At 39.4% G+C, this 19,997-nt stretch overlaps 1 protein-coding gene across 1 annotated transcript; it reads left to right on the forward strand.

Moving 5' to 3' along the window:
* Window positions 1–16,759: 16,759 nt before the first annotated feature.
* Window positions 16,760–17,965, forward strand: LOC146450764 (uncharacterized). The gene has a single exon (XM_085099948.1). It carries the CDS (start codon window positions 16,798–16,800, stop codon window positions 17,614–17,616), a length of 819 nt encoding a protein of 272 aa, XP_084956074.1. The 5' UTR covers window positions 16,760–16,797; the 3' UTR covers window positions 17,617–17,965.
* The last annotated feature ends 2,032 nt before the right edge of the window (window positions 17,966–19,997 follow it).

A 19,997-nucleotide genomic window follows, 5' to 3' on the forward strand; every position in this document is an offset into this window, starting at 1 on the left:
GGAAATCAAGTTGGTGTGGAGTGAAGGTGTGAAAAGTAGAAAGGGGCAACGCAACGCCAAAAGACAATGGTGATGACACACGCATTTTTAAAAATAGCTTTCCACAACGCAATTTTGGTCTTGCGAAAAGTTTTTGCGCTCCTGACATGGTCAAATAAGTAAATTTCTCAGTTAGTTTTTAACCCAAATTCCTGCTAGAATCGTAAAGTAAAAGATTTGATTCTTCGTTATTTATAGTCAGTCCACCGGGTAAGAATCTTTTTGAAAGTGCCAGACTTTCTCAATGCAAGCTTGAATTTCAAATACGCTTAGGCCCAATCTCGTACCCACAGTCCTCAGGCTTTTTGGTCCGCGGGGCGGCGCCAGGAGAGACTCTGGGATAATGGAAAAATATCATTTTTTTGATTGGTTGTCTGCATAACAATGGAAGACCGACAGGAAGTCCGTTGGTCCTTTGCGGAAGTTAACCAAACCGGAAACCCCCCTACCAACTTTCCTTGTTTTGGAGGGAGATTTGAAATGTCAAACTCGGAGTTTTGTAATTTTTATGTGTGTGTCACGGTTATTTTATTTTATTTTTTTCACACCAAAAATTAGAAACACTCCAATTCAAAGACAGGTTTTGAATTATGTCAGTGAAACAATTTCTAGCCGGCTAAACATCAGCCGTTTTATCGTAGGAAGTTTGCCACTACTGTCATATGACGGTAAATCACGGCAAAATGCAAACAGCTTAAACTGATTATTGTTGCTGTTGTAAAAAATTATTTTCGGAAAATATTCTATCAGTCAGTTTGGGAGAAAAAGCGGTAGGAGAACGAATTGGTGAAGCCGTTCGCAAGTATGGAAACATTAAACGTAAGAGAGAGGACATTGGTGTCGTCAACGTTCTGAATAATTTGAACATGTTATTTACTAGTGAAGGTTATCATGGAAAATAGAGAAGTTCTTTAACATCTATAAATTTTGTTGTGGATAAAAATTTGGAGATGACTGATCTGTTGTGGAGTGAAGTCCATCTCAGGTTGCCGTTTCGATTAATTCCCTCTTGGTTTTGCCACAAGGGAAACGCTGAAGACATCTCCAGATGATCAAACGCTGCACACGAGAGCAAAAGTTTCACTTTTTTCAGTCACGGCCCATTGCCAGTTTGCCAAAGAAAAAAATTCAGAAAAAATTCCCCCTTTCAGGCGGAGGTAATGGTGTGTTGAACATTTTTCTTAAATTTTGAGAGATTATGTTTTGAGAAATTTTGTCAGATTTTTTTCTCACTGTTCCATATTCCATGCAAAATAAGAACAATTAGTTATTTGTCCTAAAAAGTGTATAAGGCCGTGGTTTTAGGTTACCTTCAGATGAAAGTTTAATCTCAAATGTAATAGTACAAACAGATTTGAAGTTTACTTTTACAGTATAGGCAGTTGAGAATAAAGACTTGTTGCCTGTTACTCACAACCATCTTCTCTGCAAGAAAGTCAACACACTGTGACAGTGAAGAGCCACCCAACTTGACCAGTCAAAAAACAGGTGTAGATAATACTGAAGCCTAAAGCTGGACTTCGAAATACAGAAGTACCTTAAAATCTTTACATTTATTTATTTCCCACACGTTCACAGACAAACAAATAAAATAAAAAAAAAAAAAAAAAAAAAACTCAAGTAGTGGAGAGGATCAGGCTCAATAAAAGATACCATGAGGCTTATGAATATTAAGCCTCCCCAATCTTAAAAATATACAAAAGTTATTACATAATATATTGCTTGGAGTTTTTTTTATAACTAAACAAATAATGTACACTGAGTTTAAAATAAAGATGGCAAAAATTTGAAGGTAATGATAGTTTAATTGTACTCTGTTAATGTACTGTACATTAATATGTAAGTAAAAACAATCTAACTTTTTTAAAATATTATTTTTCCCTTCATCTGACAAAACATACAAATACTCCATATTTGAAGAAGTATGAGACAAGGAAACTGTGGGTTCCCTTGTCGACAAGTGTGCAATCATGCCTAAAGTACCAGTTGTTGAAAAAAAAAAATAGATGAGCGGTGGTGTGACTTTCTGTGCTATATGTTATGAGGAAGAACACCAAGTCTTCCCTTAAAGGGTTCAATTGGGACTATATTATATTGAGGAGGTACAAGAGAAGGCCCTGCTCGATTTCATTCCACTGCAAGTGTACCCGTTGTACATAAACATGGAAGCCAAGTACCCCAAGTTTGTGTGGCATATGACCTGCAGATAATGCTTGCACAGCCTTGTGCAGAAAGTGACCACTTTCATCATAATTATATCCTTATCAAACACTCCACTTGTAATTGGTAAATTTACTGACATAATTATTTTGGCAGTGGATGGATTTTACTGATGCAGAATAATTTGGTGAAAACAACCCCGTCTATCATTTCTTCATGTAATATTCATTCATGTAATTATTCATGTAACTATTATTGCCTTATCAAACACTCCACTTGTAATTGGTAAATTTACTGACATAATGGTGAAAACAACCCCGTCTATCATTTCTTCATGTAATATTCATTCATGTAATTATTCATGTAATTATTATTGCCTTATCAAACACTCCACTTGTAATTGGTAAATTTACTGACATAATTATTTTGGCAGTGGATGGATTTTACTGATGCAGAATAATTTGGTGAAAACAACCCCGTCTATCATTTCTTCATGTAATATTCATTCATGTAATTATTATTGCTAGTAAATATTAGCAAGAAATTTGTGGTAGCCAGCAGGTTTAAGCGTAAAAATTATACTTCTCAGTGAATTGTACCGTTTATTGTTATTTTGCACTGATAATCAAAAGAAAAACTTTCAGACACTACAATACTAGCTTGCAAAAAAACTGCATTCAATATTTATTAAAGAGTGACAAGTCTATAAAATATATATGTTGAACATTCCAAGGATTCCAATGGGTCCTTTACTCCCTTCCCCTTCCCTGATAAGGGGTAACTAATAAAATTATGTGTAACCATTATCTCATCAAGTATGTAGAATTTTTAACTGAAGTATAATTTGTTAACAAAACTGTTAATTATAGAGTGATTATAGATGAAACATGAAGTTTTACAGTCAATGCTTGTTAGACCCTCCCCCCCCCCAAAAAAAAAAAAAAGAATTACTATTCAATCTATCTTATGGGTTAAAGAAACATCACTAGCCTTATTGTTTATTCTGCCAACCAGCTAAAAAGAAATTTGAAACATCTTTTTAGATATAGTTTTGTAACTGATGGTATGTATTCTAAATGATTTTGAATTATTATTTTGAATGTGTATTTCTATTGTTCTAGACATTTGATCAATGCAGCTGATAAGGCTTGGTCCAGTCCCACAAACATTATGCAATATGCTGGATGACTTACATTGTGGCCTAATAGACAATCAGAGCCCAGGAAGGGCTTGAAATAAGAGTCACGTTTGACAATTTTCAGTTTTAGTTTACAGCTAACATTATTGTCAAGGGACCACAAATTCCCACAAGTGCTGGATAATTTACACAGTTCAGCAAAGGTCTCACAACACTGTGCCAATCATTCAGGGGAGTTTGACAATAGTAATCATTTGTCGTCAAAGCAAGAGCTGCAAGATCAGAGAAGAGATTATATTATACAATTCAGCGGAGTGTTGGTTGAGTATAATACTTCCCTTGCCTAGCCTGAAGTCAATTAAACGTGTGGTACCAAATCACATCACCATCCAGTACTCAAAAGAAATGGCAAATCCTTCAGAAATTATCAATTTACCAGTAATGTGCCCTAATCAATCAGAATACATTAGGTAATGTGTGTCAGTATCTGAGCTATCTGACTCAGCTCTAAGTTAAAGTGTGCACTCCACAACCAGGTGATTAGTCAGGCGCCACCAAAATTATTTCAATTTATAATATAAACACAATTTCCCCAATCTTTTGACCCCTTCCCTGTGCTTCCTACACTGCACCCAAAATTACAAGAGAACTCACATAAGGTAGTTTTAAATTATTTTACCTTGATTACATGTATACAAGAACAGACTAAGGAGATTATATGCACGGTATAGAAATTTACTGACTAAATGAAATATTATAGTCAGGTTATCAACAGTCTCTCAACAATCACATTGTAACCAACTTACTGATGAGAGGTAGCATGATTACCACTCTCCATACAGTTCTCATATAATTACTCTGTGGTAAGGCGGAATAGTTAGTTTCAAAGCCAGTTGGCACAATTATCCAATCTCTGTTATACTACTTCATTTTATTTCTAGATACATTATTAGTATACCTGGGAGCAACTCTACAGCACTAAAAGCATGCAAGATGTGAACACTCTCTATCAGTTTTGCCAAAAGCTAGGCAAAAGGAATGTTTATTCAGAAAGAAAAACTTCAAAGCTGCTCTTGAATTCATGGCATGTATTAAATATGCTGATGTTGAAATTGTACTAGCTTGCACTCGAACACATATGACTTTCTTAAATTCACTTGAAGAAAAGTGTGCACACAATTCAGTCTAATAAAATTAACAATTTTTGGGACAAAAAAAAACTTAATTTACAACAGTAAATATTACTAATATTAAGAGGTGATTTAAATTATTGTCAAATGGTAACATGTATGTGTTCATTGAATCCCATTTGGACGTAAACTGTTAAGGGAAGGGGAGAAGGTAATTTGAACATAAATTCAATACACAGTCAGCCGCTCAGTTCTGTGAGAGGAGAAGTGATGGTTCCTTTTTATTTGTAAGTATAAACAGTAATAAAGAAATATGTTACTTGTCTGTTGTAGCAACGTCGAATCAAGTCCACCTTTCGCTCGCTCTTACATGAAAAAAAATCCAGTTGCTTTGATCCGCTCTTACGGGAAAAAAATCCAGTTCCTTTTGATCGATGATGGAAGAATCAATTTTGGCTTTCTCGAACACTTTCAAGGCCCGATAAAACCTTCAGGCCTAAGCACTCGTTTCCAACCATTTGACTTCCGTTTTAATCTTAAGCATGCGCACTAAGACCGGAATCCCACGTTTTCTGGGATAAGAAATTCCATTATCCCAGAGTCTCTCCTGGCGCCGCCCCGCTGACCAAAAAGCCTGAGGACTCTGGATACGAGATTGGCTTAGGCCTGGTTCATACGTCGAATCTCTGCCTTGTCGAATTCAATTAAACTAATTAAATTTGACAGAAATTCGACGTCTGAATGAGCTGCCGTACGTTCGACTGGCCTCGTCGCATTATTCGGGAGAAATGCGGCACCGATTCAAACGTCGCACTTCTGCCATGTTGAATCGAATTCAAACATTTACATATATTATTTTAATGTATTGAGCATGCGTAAATCAAGGGTGACCGTGCAAAACGGCGTCATGGCACCCGCGCGATACCATCAAAGAAGGAAGCTCATCTGAAGAAGACAAAATCTTTGCAGGAACCTACATGGAAGTACTGCAGGAGAGCTATTGCAGCTCTGATGATGGCATTGATGAAGAAGTGCACAGTAAGCAGAATATTTTGGTCACATGTATATGCGTCTGTTATATTGTATACTCTAGCTTTATCATATTTTCTGCTGACCTACAGACACTGCAGTATAGACTCTGAATAAAGTGCGGCACAAGTGCTACGTCTAAATCAACCGTCGCATTTCCGCCGCACTTAATTGAATTAAATTAGACACGGCAGAAATTCAACGTATGAACCGGGCCTTACATTCAATTTTTCCAAAGTTTATTTTCCACGTTCCTGGAGATAAAAATAACTGGACACGCATTTTTTTTAACAAGGCTGCTGTGTTAACAGAGGGTTTTGGTATCCAAGCCTACATTGAAAACTTCTGGCTTGGGCTTGCAGAGAGAAAGTCTAAACCATTGTGGCCTTCGTGTCGCACTACGCCTAGCGCTGAATGTTTGCTCCCGTTTTCTAAGTTTGATTTTTTTGCCGGGCGGTCCGATTTTTGAACGTAAAGAATGACATGAGCAGGTATTATGAGAAATCGACCGAGGTGTTCCACATTTGGAGAATTGTATTGCCAATATCAAAACGCTGTCGAGCCATACCTTCTGCAGAATAAGTACACGTGCTGGGGCGACGTTCAGTACAATGAAACAATGTAAGGTGGACGAAAAGACTCTTTATTTTGTTTTCATTGGCGTCACTGTTCATGGTGCCGCTTCTTGGTGTGTTCCGGGTCGGCCACCGAATGAACATGTTTCATATGGCGCAGAAGGTGTCTTCCTTGGCTTGTGACAAATGCACACCGCTCGCAGCGGAAGCGCTTTGGCAGGTAGAGCGCAGAAGCATTTCCCATCCTCTGCAAAAGATAAAAAAACAAGCAATCACTGGGGTGTCTACCACATTCAAATGCATAGATTCGCTTGCCAAAGGTGGGTGCTTGAGTCTCACCAGCATTCCATGTCAAACCTTGAATGACATGCTGGAGAACATCACTCGGCATACCATGCTCTGTTAACGTGCGCCATTCTTCTCTACTGCGTCAAAAGAGCGAGTGAAAAGCTGTGCCGGGAGTTCTGGTCTACTTACCCGCACAACACCAATTCCTTGCATCCCCCTGCTTTGTGTTGGGGAAGCCTGCCTCCTTTACATGGTTGTCACACTCGTCAGCACCACCAAGTTGAGTGCTGCAACCAGCAAAGGGGCAGGCAAATGTCTGGGGTAAGGTGCCCGCACTTGGTGGGATCCACCTTGATCGAGGGTTGCAGTGTGTTTCCCTTTCAGTCTATTGTCCCCATTTCCTCAGCAATTCTGGCACGTCTATGGTTCTGGTGCATGGCTAAAGTTAAAAAGAAAAAGATCTAGTTTGTATTGTGCAGGATTAACCCATTGCCCCCTCAGAGCGTGACGCGTGACATTATGCTAATTTCCTAGAAATTTTGGAGTAAACACTGCGTGATCCAAACGCTTGAAATTAACCATATGCGCAGTAGCACTATAGACGGGATCAGGTTTCAAAGCAAAGCTCATCCGAAAGAGGAGGAATTTTGCTGCCGGAAAGTGTAAAAATTTAATCATTTGATGCATGGACATATAGGACAGGGAGAAAAGCACAAATCAAATTAATTTTTTCTGTGTTTTACGTGCGGCAAGCTCTAAATATGAATAATTAGCGGCCGCATAAAACTGTTAAGACAGGTCATGTCAAGAACCGAAAATGGGTAAAATCACTGTTGTATACATCAAACATGAATTTTAACTGTATTTATTGGAGTTTTCTTGCAGATTCAAGGCCATTGAAAGGCAGGAAAGGATAAGAGAAGGAGAGAATGACTCGAGCCGCACGAGAACTCTTCGCGAAAAGCAAAGTACAAACGCATCGCATCGCAACCAAAAACTTACGCAGCGCAAGGAACGACAAAATAAACAAGTAGAGATTCCAAACAAGTTTTATTTACAAGATAAAGAATTCGGCAGCCAAAATGTGACAAATGACGCTAAATAAAAACTTAAATCGTGCCAAATAAAGGCCAAATTCGTGTGACCGGTCCAAACCAAAATGAGATTCAAAATACAATATTCTATACATCATTGAAAAACAATTCGCAGCCTGATTGCAAACTACTGAAACGTGTCACTATTAGTGGCCCAAGGTTATTTAACCAAGAAAAGATCTCAAATATGGATTAGGCCAAAATGCAATGAAATCATGATCGTATATCCTTTTGAAACTCACCGATAGTTCATAGAGCACAGCGACGTAGATGGGGACTCGGGTTATAAAGAATGCAATTTCAAGCCGCGTGGTATTCATGAAAGCAAGTTTTGCAGAGCGCTACACTACATGGTAAACACTGAAAAGTGGTCTCTACTGAACGTCACCCATTCAATTTTAAAACTGAAATGCTTCCCAATATTTTCTGGGGCGACCGCCAAATTATCAATCTTGCGGCGCTTTGAAAAGGCCCGTGAGCAGGCTCCTTAGTTGAATCGTTAAAATGCAAATATTGACTTATTTCCTCAAACCTGATCTTAGTCATTACCCTTTTGATACCCTGGTTGCCAAAAAAATCATCGTTAGACCAAAATGAAGCGTGAATTGGGCCACGATTATCCCCATGATCAAATTTATCCTGATTAAAGCCTTTAATTCCGCGCGCCTGATTTGATGAAAACTGGCAAATCGATTGCCTAACTCTTACTGCGCGTAGCGATTACTTTCCTCTAGAACTCTATCCCACAAATCGTCTCCTAAAAAATTTAAATTGACATCTAATTCGGAAGGATTATCTAAGGCTATGTTAGGATCAGACGCTGCCACGAACGAAGGAACTTGAACATCTGAGAGGTGAGCCGTCCATCTCGCTTCTTCTTCGTCGTCTGTGTCATGGCTTGGCTGTGGAACTTGGGCTTTCTTCTTGATCAGGAGCATCTTCTTTGTCTTCTTCAGCGTCTAGGCGCCCGAAATCTAAATCTAAATCATCGTCACTACTAAATCCACCCTCCCCAAACCCATCAAAGCTTTCTTGATCCCCCAAGTCCCCGAAAAGCGCCGCTACATCCTTATCATTTTTGAGCGCATTCGCCATTATCTTGCAAATTTCAATTACCTCGCGCGATGAAAAAATTACCGACCTTGCGGTGCTTGACATGACCTGTCAAAAACTGCGCAAAAGATGGCATTTGATTGGTTAACCATCTCTTTTGATCTCCATGACAACAAAAAAACAAAAAAGTTATTTTAAACGGGCGGTCTCGGGCATTTCAGGAAATTCGGGGGTTGTTGCGCACGGGCGGTTACAGGCGTTTGAGGGGTCAATGGGTCAACATCCTTCAATGTCTCCTGCACTAATGTCCCCGCTGTGATTCTCTCGACTCGGAGGGTAGGGCTCGAAAAGGAAGCCTGTTTCTTTTCTCACCTTTTTGGGTTACTGGGCCAAAAATATGACACTGAAGATCTCGCACCTCTTTCTCCACAAAGGCTTGTCACTTACAGTTACTGTAGCCCCAAGTGTAGGTTACCGGCTTGGGTAGACTTGGAGCCTGGGTCAGCCTCTGGGCATGCTGCTCCCGGTTCTTTATTTTACAAAACATCCTGATTGTCTGATGTTTTGTAGCCGCGATCTTCTTTACATTCGGCGGGTCCGCTCCTGATGAGGGAGAAAAACAAATTGTTATGAAGTTTGCTCATCTCACTGAATTGGTCTACCATCTGTTTGAGTTGTTAACAATTCGACGTAACCTAGTTATGGCATTTACCTTGAGCTTCTTTGTGTGCGGGAAACTCTGCCACAAACCTCGCCACCCCTTCACCAAACAACTCCACGGCCTCTTGCTCGGTGCGTACCTTCCTATTGGGTGGCAGAAGTTGATAATTATAAACCGAGAGGATGTCCCTCAGCCTTTGTTGTTTCTGCTCCGGTGTGCTCAAGTCTGATCAAGACAGGAGTTTCACGTGACTGATAATAAACAACTAATGTTGATTAAAGTGTTTCTACCTTCTTTCTCCGCTTGTTTCTTCTCTGTAACTCCATTTTCTTTAATAACCGTATTGTCTACTAAAATAATATTTTAAAAAAGTTTTTAGTGATGTTCTTTGGAAGGTTTAACTGTACCGTACATATGAAGAACTAACGAGAAAAAATTACTTATTCTGCATTTTTTTTTATAAGCTAGTTAGTCTCACCAACAGCGCTCTCATTGGGTTCTAAGCGTGCTACAGAAAAAAAAGAAATAAAACAAAGAAATGGAAAAACTAACTAAACAATTGGGATACTGCCTTAATTTTTCTTCAGGGAAATGTCCGAGTGCGTTCGCGGAGATCTAGAAATGTTTGCTTTAATACTCAGAAAAAAATAATCCCATACCTTTTTTGGGATCACCTTGTTTATCCCTAGAGAGAAAACAAATTTTTAGCTCCAGAGAAATGAAAACTTAACCATTAGGAAATTCAAATTCGTGTTAACCCTGAGGACTCTGGGTACAAGATTGGCAGTTACTTAAAAATTACGTGAACTTTACACCCCCCCCCCCCCCCCGTAATTGTAAGCTGCGCTCCCCTGAAAGAACTCCCACCTCTCTCTCGCCTACCTTTTCTCCCACCCCTACCCCCCCTTCCCCAACTCTTTCCTTGCTGTCTTTTGGGGCACGCCCGCCTGCGGTGCCCCACCTTCTTGCAAAACCAGCATTCTGAAAACAAAGTTAAAAAAATATATATACAGGCATTTCAACTAACGTTGTCGGTTCAAAGCATGAAGTTAAAAGAGAAGGCCGAAAATTTACATGGGATTTTTATGAATAAAATCATCAAAATAAGTCATGCCTGGAAAAAACAATAGGTTGTAATTAGCAGTAGAATGACCTGCACAGGAAGGGATGATTTTGATGAAATTATTCATTAAAAAATAATCCCACAAAACATTGCGGTCTTGTCTTTTAGCTTGATTTTAATCTGACAACGTTAATTGAAATAGCTGTATATTAAGATTCATCTTTCTGCATGTAAACTGAGTAGCTAAAATATATGGGTCTTGGATGATCTGGCTTCTAGAATAAACCCACCACCTAATTATTCCCCAAATATACACAAAGACCAGTGGGTGGGTTCTTAAATGTTCCACAGAGTTGTTAACAAACAAAGGTTGTAAGAGATGGCCTACAGTTTATCATCCTTATTGTGAAATGGCTATTTAAGAGTTAATTTACTTACTGTACTGTCCATGTTATGTTCTGTAATTCAGAAATAAAAGACAGAGTTGTTATTCATTTTAAGACTGTATGTTGGGAGAGATTTATTTTTAATCACTTCACTTGACTTACACTTTTACCTTCTTTTTCTCCGGAAGTTTTTCTCCGTTGTCTAAAGAATAATATCAAAAAAACATTTTTTAATCTTGTTAAGATGGTGTTAAACTGGATTAGTTTTTCGTCACTTCACGTGACTTTTAATGAACAAGTAATGATTTATTGAAGTGTTTCTACCTTCTTTCTCCTTTCGAATGTTTTCTCTATTGTCTCAAAATAACATAAAAAAACACTTTTTAATCGTCTTAAGATAAGACGCTCTCATTGGGTTCCAAGCGTGCTACAGAAAAAAAGAAATAAAACAAAGAACTGAAAAAACTAACTAAACAACTGGAATACTGCCTTAATTTTTATTTAGGGAAATGTCCCAGTGCGTTCGCGGAGATCTAGAAATGTTTGCTTTAATACTCAGAAAAAAATAATCCCATACCTTTTTTGGGATCACCTTGTTTATCCCTAGAGAGAAAACAAATTTTTAGCTCCAGAGAAATGAGAACTTAACCATTAGGAAATTCAAATTAGTGTAAACCCTGAGGACTCTGGGTACAAGATTGGCAGTTACTTAAAAATTACGTTAACTTTACACCCCCCCGTAATTGTAAGCTGCCCTGCCCTGAAATCATCGTCACTATTAGATCCACCCTCCCCAAACCCATCAAAGCTTTCTTCATCCCCCAAGTCCCCGAAAAGCGCCGCTACATCCGTATCATTTTCGAGCGCATTCGCCATTATCTTGCAAATTTCAATTACCTCGTGCGATGAGAAAATTACCGACCTTGGGGTGCTTGACATGACCTGTCAAAAACTGCGCAAAAGATGGCATTTGATTGGTTAACCATCTCTTGATCTCCATGACAACAAAAAAAACGAAAAAGCCACCAGGGTGAGGTAGAGAGGCGAAGAACCAGCCGCCATTTTGGACGGGCGCTCTCGGGCGTTTCAGGAAATTTTGGGGTTGTTGCGCACGGGAAGTTACAGGCGTTTGAGGGGTCAATGGGTCAACATCCTTCAATGTCTCCTGCACTAATGTCCCCGCTGTGATTCTCTCGACTCGGAGGGTAGGGCTCGAAAAGGGGGCCTATTTGTTTTCTCACCTTTTTGGGTTACTGGGCCAAAAATATGACACTGAAGATCTCGCATCTCTTTCTCCACAAAGGCTTGTCACTTACAGTTACTGTAGCCCCAAGTGTAGGTTACCGGCTTGGGTAGACTTGGAGCCTGGGTCAGCCTCTGGGCATGCTCCTCCCGGTTCTTTATTTTACAAAACATCCTGATTGTCGATGTTTTGTAGCTGCGATCTTCTTTACATTCAGCGGGTCCGCTCCTGATGAGGGAGAAAAACAAATTGTTATGAAATTTGCTCGTCTCACTGAATTGGTCTACGATCTGTTTGAGTTGTTAACAATCCGACGTAACCTACAATGCAGGTCAAAAGTGTTGGGACACTTAGCGAGATACTACTGAAATAATCTCCCCCCACCCCCTCCCCCCAAGCAATGTTGAGATTTGACACTACAACACAGATTTCAACAAAAATACTGTTTATCTGCATCTTCCAACATTGTTTGGGGGGGAGGGGGTGGTACGCTCCAATTGTGACCCCAAAAAGCCAACTTTACTTGGAATACATGATTATTGGACAGGTGTCCCAACTACTTTTGACCTGCATTGTCTGAAAGTGAGTATTTGAAAGAGATCAGGTTTGTGGCTTATTGGTCGATGAAAAGCGGGGCTTCTTATGAGAACTCTTGTTTGGTAAGCAAGAAGAACATATTTGTGAACAATATACAAGGAATTTCAATTGCCGCACTTTTCGTATTGTCATATTAGAGTATGGATACGGGAAAGGCGCAACAGGTGTATATCAGGAAAAAGATAGACAAATGAATACCATGCAGATCAGTGAGTTGGGGTAAAAAATAACAACTTGCATGTTCACACTGTTGTAACGCTTAAGAAACGATGAGCTTTATTTCACTTTCAAAGAGTTCAAAACGTGGTGTTTTTATTAAATCGGATATGCCATCCGCTGCCCACAAGGTCTGTTGTTTACATAGAAATCGTGTTATACTGTGAGCGCGCGGCTCTGAAAGCTCTTTAGAGTGTTGTCCTCAATGAGAAAATGGAGGCTTCAGAAAGCCAGAGAGTTGTTTACATTATAACGTACAGTCGCGCAGACACTGAAAAGTTCCGTAGAGAGACGTTTGGCGAAGCGATAATAGAGGCATGGAATAGCTTTAACATTGAAATCTCTCACTGGGTGGTAAGCATGGAGGGTCATGCCACTACCGATGCGGATGGCGATCTCAACAAGTACCATTTTCACATGGCGGTAAAACTGAAGAAGAGAGGTAGATGGCTACAAGTAAAGAGATACTTGAGCCAAAAATTCCACATCTAACTTCATTTCAGTGACCGCCACAATACATATTACAGCGCCTACAAGTATGTCACGAAATCAGACCTCGAAGCGGTTCATTCTGTGGGTCATCCAGACTTAACTGCTTGTCCTCGAACGTAAAATGCAATCGCTTCTAACAAAAGAAAACGCAAACTAGGCGGGGTATCGAAGCAAAGAAAGATCAAAGATCCACGGCTAAGTGTTTTTGACGTTTGGAAACTAATTCAACAGAAGTCAATATCCACAAGGCTGGAGCTTGTATGTTTGGCGATGGTTCAAGAACGAGAAGGAAAACGCTGTCTGGCCGAGTTTATAGCAAACCGCGGGAATAAAGCGGTGGATGAAGCATTATCATTAGCGAAAGAATTTTCTCACGCTGAAGAGCAGTGTCTTCGCCTGAAGAAATCGCGAATACAGCTCTTACAAGAATCTAAAGATGCGCCATGCGTGGACGGTTGCGAAGGAAGGTGGTTTGTGGCGGCAAATGAGGTTCTCGACAACCAAGGAATAATCCCCTCGGTTTTCTGCAATGCGATTTATACAGCCCTGTCTAAAGGTCGAGGAAAATTCCGGAATATTTATTTGTATGGAACTGCCAATTCTGGAAAGACTTTTATGTTATCGCCATTGAAAATAATTTATAACACATTCTGTAATTCAGCAACGGGCTCCTTCGCATGGGTTGGCGCAGAACAAGCAGAAGTCATTCTTTTGAATGACTTTCGGTGGAATCCAACAATAATCGCGTGGGCTGATCTTCTCCAGGCGCTAGAGGGCGATACAATCCATTTACCCGCACCAAAGAAGTTTTGTTTAAGAGATATTGAACTAACGCGCGACACGCCTTTTTTTGCTACATCGGATGCCCCGATTGTTTTCATTAGAGCTGGTGCAATAGATCAGACAAACACAAACATGATGGACATTAGATGGTCTTTTTTCCGGTTCTGGAAGCCCATTTCACAGAGTGAACAGCGAGAAATCGCGCCCTGTGGACATTGTTTTGCACGATTCATTCTAGAGAATTCTAACAATGTTTACATTGCTGACTGACGGCGACATGATGCTCGCGACAATACTCAGTAACGTTTGCATTCATTTCGCATCAATGAAGAACAGTGTTTAAAAATAAACTATGGCCGGCTACTCTTGTTGAGTATATAAAAACAATTGTTGTATAATGCGCTCCAAAGGAACGTGTCTGAATAGAGTTTACAACATTACTCAGTAAATTGAATGTTTTATATAAAGGGCTAATTAATAGCTTTCTTTTCTTGTGCTTTTACTGAGTACTGAGTTGAAAATGCGCAATAACTCATATAATGAAAGAAATAGTTTCTTCAAACTAAAGAAAACATACATACTTTCTAAATTTGTGTTCATTTAATGTCAAATACGTTTTCAATTTGCATAAATCTCCACTATTTAAAGTGAGTATTGTAGTGAGTAATGTTCAGTTTTTTACGTCAACAAAATGCAAATGTCACGCATGTGATAAACTTCTCGTTGTCACGAGTTTTACAAAGTGACAATTACAATTTACACAAGCATTTTCCTCAGATAGCATGAAAATGAAGTTACACTTTACACGCTTTAGAAATTCACAGAATATACTGAAGTGTAAATAATAAAGCATGTTCAGTTTTCACAGTTCCGCATTACGTGATTAATATTTGGTTCTACTGCCTTTAGAGGCAAGGATAGCTTCTATCCTTTTGTTCAAACTGGCAATTGTGTTATCTATAGTTTCAGTACAAATACAATCAAAAGCTCTTAAAACTCTAGCTTGAAATTCCTCAAACGACTCCCTTGTGATATTTCTAGATATTGCTTCGGATTCTAAATATCTCTTTACAAGATGAAATATGTTCTCGATAGGATTTAGGTCCGGTGAACGCGGAGGGATTTCATGAAATTCAGCCTCTATCTCTTCTAACGCATCCCTAGCTAACCTGCTTGTTTGCGACGGGTCGTTATCCATAACAAATAAACGTCTTCCATCTGTTTTGGGACCAGCTTGCGCAAACGTAATGTTGAAATGTTCCCTTATGAAGTTTCGAAAAAAATCACCGGTCATTTTTTCGTACGGCACTTTTAGAATAACTCCTTTCCTGTATGCTATCGCCACCACAACATGCAATCTTCTCCCTCCGGCCAACTCTTTCGAACCCTTCGCGGTTACCTCAAGGCCTTCGTCTTTCCTACGCCATACCCTTGATCTGTTCGAGGCTGCGCCACTCTGTGGATTATACTTATGCACGAAAGATACACCATCCAAATAAAACGAAACTTCGTTAGTCCAGAATTCAGAATTTCTTGCCACCTCCTGCTTCATTTTACGAGCAAATTTCACGCGCAACTCTTTATCGTTTTCAAGCAGAATCCCCTTTCTCCTAGCTGAAAAGTATGAGTACCCGAGCTCATTTAAATATCGAGAATATGTTCTTCTACTCGCTCTATCAAAATTAAGGCCACTCTCCTCCACTAACCCCTTGACTGTCACGTGGACATTCCTTTTCCGTAATTGTTTCATTGTACGGAGCAGTAATCTCAGATCCCGTTGGCTTAGTTGTCTTGGTCTCCCGGTTCTCGGGGAAGTTGAAGACTCTTTAACAGTTCCGAGAAGTTCTACACTGCATATTCTCTGTACACTCGATTTTGAAATTGGACAATCTTGTGCGATTTGTCGATATGAATAGTGACTGTATTTGTTTAAATACCACGCTAATGCTCTCTTCGATGCTAGTATTTGTTTTGTGAAAACCATATTCCACTTCTTTTCACGCTAAAACATTGACAGAACTAACACTCCAAACGTTTTCCAATAAACAGCGCAGTTTTAAGTCATTTCGAATGCATATACATAACGTCACACTAGTCAAAATTTCACTAGAACGCCGTCCGCGCGCATTCGTACACTCGTTTGGTCACGCCAAACATCGTTTATTACCGTCGCAAATTCCGTATTATAGTTATGCCAGAAACTTGGTATCCCTTGGTAACTTGGGGCGCTTTCCATTCAGTCAAAATTTCCGAGATTTCCGGTCAGAAATCCAATGGAACGGGAAAAGTTCCGGAAAGAATTTCCGAAAATTTAGGACTACCTTTTGAGCTTACCCTTCTTTCCGGAATTCCCGGAATTACCGAATTTTCTGTGTTCCATTCGCGATGAGTGTCGGATTTAGTCTCCCCGGCCGAGCGCGAACGTCACGTGAGTCGAAAGAGTCTCCTGTCAAAATGGCGACGGAAGTGTTTCAGTGTTCAGCATGTGGTTTTATATCGGAGGTTTTCGACTTTTTTTTAAACCACCAATGTCCGTTACCTTCGACCAGCAACGGTAGGTTAAAGCAGTAGCTATGTTTTGTTGCTTTGCCAACTGAATTTCCTCAAACTTTGCTCATCAATATTCTGATTTATTCCTGCCATTTTTGTAAACAAACGTGATGCCCGAAAGCAAACTAAAACACTGACTTTAATTTTTTTCGTAGAGTTATTTGGAGAAACAGCTAATGGAGCCTCTGTTGCCGCTGTTTGTGGACAAGGTAGGTGTTGTAGTGATAGATTAATTTTAAGGGTAAGAAATGCTTTTAAAAGTTGCACTCGTCGGTTGTTTTCCCGTCACCGATTTTCAGCATGACTGAACGATTTTTTAATACAAATTTTTTTTTTGCTTCAGACCCTTCTGTTATTATTAAGGAGAAAGAGAAACCACTTGAAAAGTGGGAGGATCAGTACGTTAAGCTCTTGATAGAAAGCTACCAGAATTTTAAACATCTGTTCAAGAAAGGCAAGATGACAAAAAAACATGTGTTTGAAAAAATTGCTGAACGTTTCAATGCAACTGCAGACGTAACTGTAAATGCAGAACAGTGTCTTCGAAAGTGGGGCAAATTAGAACAAAAATTCAAAGAAGTAGAGGACAATAATAACCGCACAGGAAAAGGAAGAAAGGAATGGAAGTTTTCAGATGAAATGTCTGCTTGCCTTGGAGAAAGTCCCAAAGTAAATCCTGCATTTACCTTTGATTTATCAAGTGAAAGTGAAGCATCTGGCAGATCTGTGTCTCCGTCACTCACCCAGGCATATGACAGATTTGTGTCAGTGCCACTCTCTCAGGCATCTGGCAGATATGTGTCTCCATCACTCACTCAGGCAGATGGCAGGTCTGCGTCTACATCAGCTAGCAGCACTGACAATGGGGATGGCACAGATGATGAGGATTCAGCTGATGTAAACAGCAATGCAAATGAAAAGAGAAAGAATTTGAAAGCTCGTGGACAGCGGAAAAGAAAAAGTTATTCATCAGCAGCAGAAATGCTATCATTTTTGCAAACGTACACTGAAAAACGAGAGAAGGCTGAAGAGGAGAAGTTAAATCTACTAAGGGAGATAAAAGATGAAAGGAAAGAACAATTCGGTGATTTTTTGGACATTTTACGAAACAAAAAGTAACTAAAATTTCCGAGTGAAATTAAAAAGTGTGCCTTTAGAGATGACAGTTCAAATTATTTTGTTATAGTACAAGTTTTTTGCATTTCAGATTTTGAAATTATCCAAAACGGCTGTAGCCATCTTGCAAGGCCATGTCTCAGCTTTGAGGTTAAGTATGTTGTGTTCTAAGTTCACAAGGAATGTCTATATTCCAAGGCTAGGTTCCTTAAGGCCTTTTATGAACTATTATGTTGTTATTGTTGCAATGGAAAGCAGTGAGTTTTGAATAGTTTTCTGGAACTGGAAACCCATCCTCAGAGATCCAAGGACTATTATTAGTAAGGGAAGCTGAAGGCAATAAAGTGGCAAAATCCTCATTTTTGTTAATTATACCACCTCATTGACTTCGTTTACCCCCTGACTGTCAGCCCCTGGGTCTTTGAGAACCAGAAGGCACGTTTTAGGTAACTTGTATGAGCTCTTTGTTTTGTTCCTTCTTCAACTACAAAAAAGAAACATTAAAAAACATGCCAGTAGCATTAAACACCACATGAAAATGTAATAAACATTGTTTTAATTATTTCAACTACACATGTCTGTTTTGTGCAGTAAGCCTTAACCAATACACCCAATGCAAAAATGGCTGACATTTTAATATTCTTTTGTCTTCATTCAAATTAGCCTCACTAGCCTCGTCCAAGGTAAACTATTCCTTTGATTTTTGAACTCAAGAACGAGGCTAGTGAGGCCAATTTGAATGTAGACAAGAGAATATCAAAATGTCAGCCATTTTTGCATTGGGTCTATAGGCAGTAGAATATTTTGCAAAGCTATGAGATCGATATTCACTGAATGGGTTAATAACCCTGTTAGTACACACTTTATAGAACTATTGGGCAACTTCATGAGCTGTAGTTGTCTCTCTAATGTTTACTTTTCTTTTAATGACCAGTAACAATGTTCATAAGATGCAATCTTTTTTGTGCTGCCCCATGATCTGGTGGTTCTTGTTGCTCATCCCTATCATCACCGCCATCACATCCATCATCACCATCAGGCAAGAAATAACCATCATCAAAGTCATCGTGTAATAAGCAGAAATTATGAAGAACGCATGCAGCAGTTATGATTTGTACAGCCATTTCCAAATCCAGGTGATCAAGGTACTGAAGCTTTCTAAATCTTCCTTTGAGAAGAGAGAAAGATCTTTCCACTTTCTGACGTATAGCAGAGAGGACTCTGTTAAACTCCCTTTGTCTTGGTGTTAAATGGCCATTATCTTTAAATGGAGTGATCAGCCATCTAAAATAAAATGCATTTATTTTGTCTGTTAGCTATCAAGCCAAAGCTTTCTGTACCTCATGTATGTTTTACTGGTGTCTATAGCAGTCTGATGACACAGCTGAACGGTGTTGCTTAATGGCATCTCTTCTAATAAATAAAACAAGACGTAAATCACTTACATAATGCTAGGTTATTTATGTGTTTGGTCTTACTTTAAAATAAATGTTTAAAGTACTGATCTGTTGACTATCCAGAGTTACTGTTGTTGTGTGAGGATATCACAATGACAATAATAAAATCAATCATAATTATAAATAAGGTACTGACCTTAACAAAGGATAGCCCCCATCCCCAAGCAGATGCGTGTCACCAGGGAACTTAATGGCAGCAGATCAGTATAGCCCAGAATTTCGGAGAACCCTGGAATCGTGAACTGAGCCTGGCCAACCAACAAGTATGTCTGGAAATACCATATTGTGGTCACATACTGCCTGCAAGTTAATAAATTAATGGTGTCAGGGACTGTTCACTTTTTCTGAGGTAAGGGGGAGGTGGCGACATGCCAAAAAATTGGCCTTAAAGCAGGGGGACGCCAAAAAGATATTGTCTGTAAGGGGGGGGGGGGATCACTCCAAAATATTACCCTTAAATGTTGTAATGACAGCAACTAAGATGGTGCAAAATTTCTACTAAAATGCTTTAAAATTGCTTTTCTGAGGTTCTAGGTCCTAGTTTGTAATGGATGGAACGTCACCAACTCAAAACTACTGGATAAAATTCACTCCCAAAAATGTATTTAGTTGATATATAACAGTGCCCCCCCCCCCATAGGGCCAAAATATCCGGTTAAGAAGGAGGCATTATATGCTAAAGAGAATATCTACCAAATCCCACCCCATAAAAATGAATTTTCCCTCAGCTGGGATTTCCGAATTCTTTTGTACAGGACTATTATTGTACAATAATGACATGCTCACATACTTTGTACCCATCATTTGATGGCCTTAATATAAAGCTTTTATAACTCCTCGGCCTACCTGTAGATTCAGAGAATGAAACTTCTTTCTGTTAATATAGGCATCTGGTTCATGCTCAGGTGCACGAATACACACGTGGGT

This window comes from Pavona decussata, unplaced genomic scaffold (assembly GCF_977016875.1).
Source record: "Pavona decussata unplaced genomic scaffold, jaPavDecu1.1 SCAFFOLD_426, whole genome shotgun sequence".
In the NCBI taxonomy this organism is placed as follows: domain Eukaryota; kingdom Metazoa; phylum Cnidaria; class Anthozoa; order Scleractinia; family Agariciidae; genus Pavona; species Pavona decussata.

Bases quoted from the DNA above. Each gene is read 5' to 3' on its own strand.
- LOC146450764 (XM_085099948.1), top strand. From the start codon at position 16,798: ATGACTGAACGATTTTTTAATACAAATTTTTTTTTTGCTTCAGACCCT.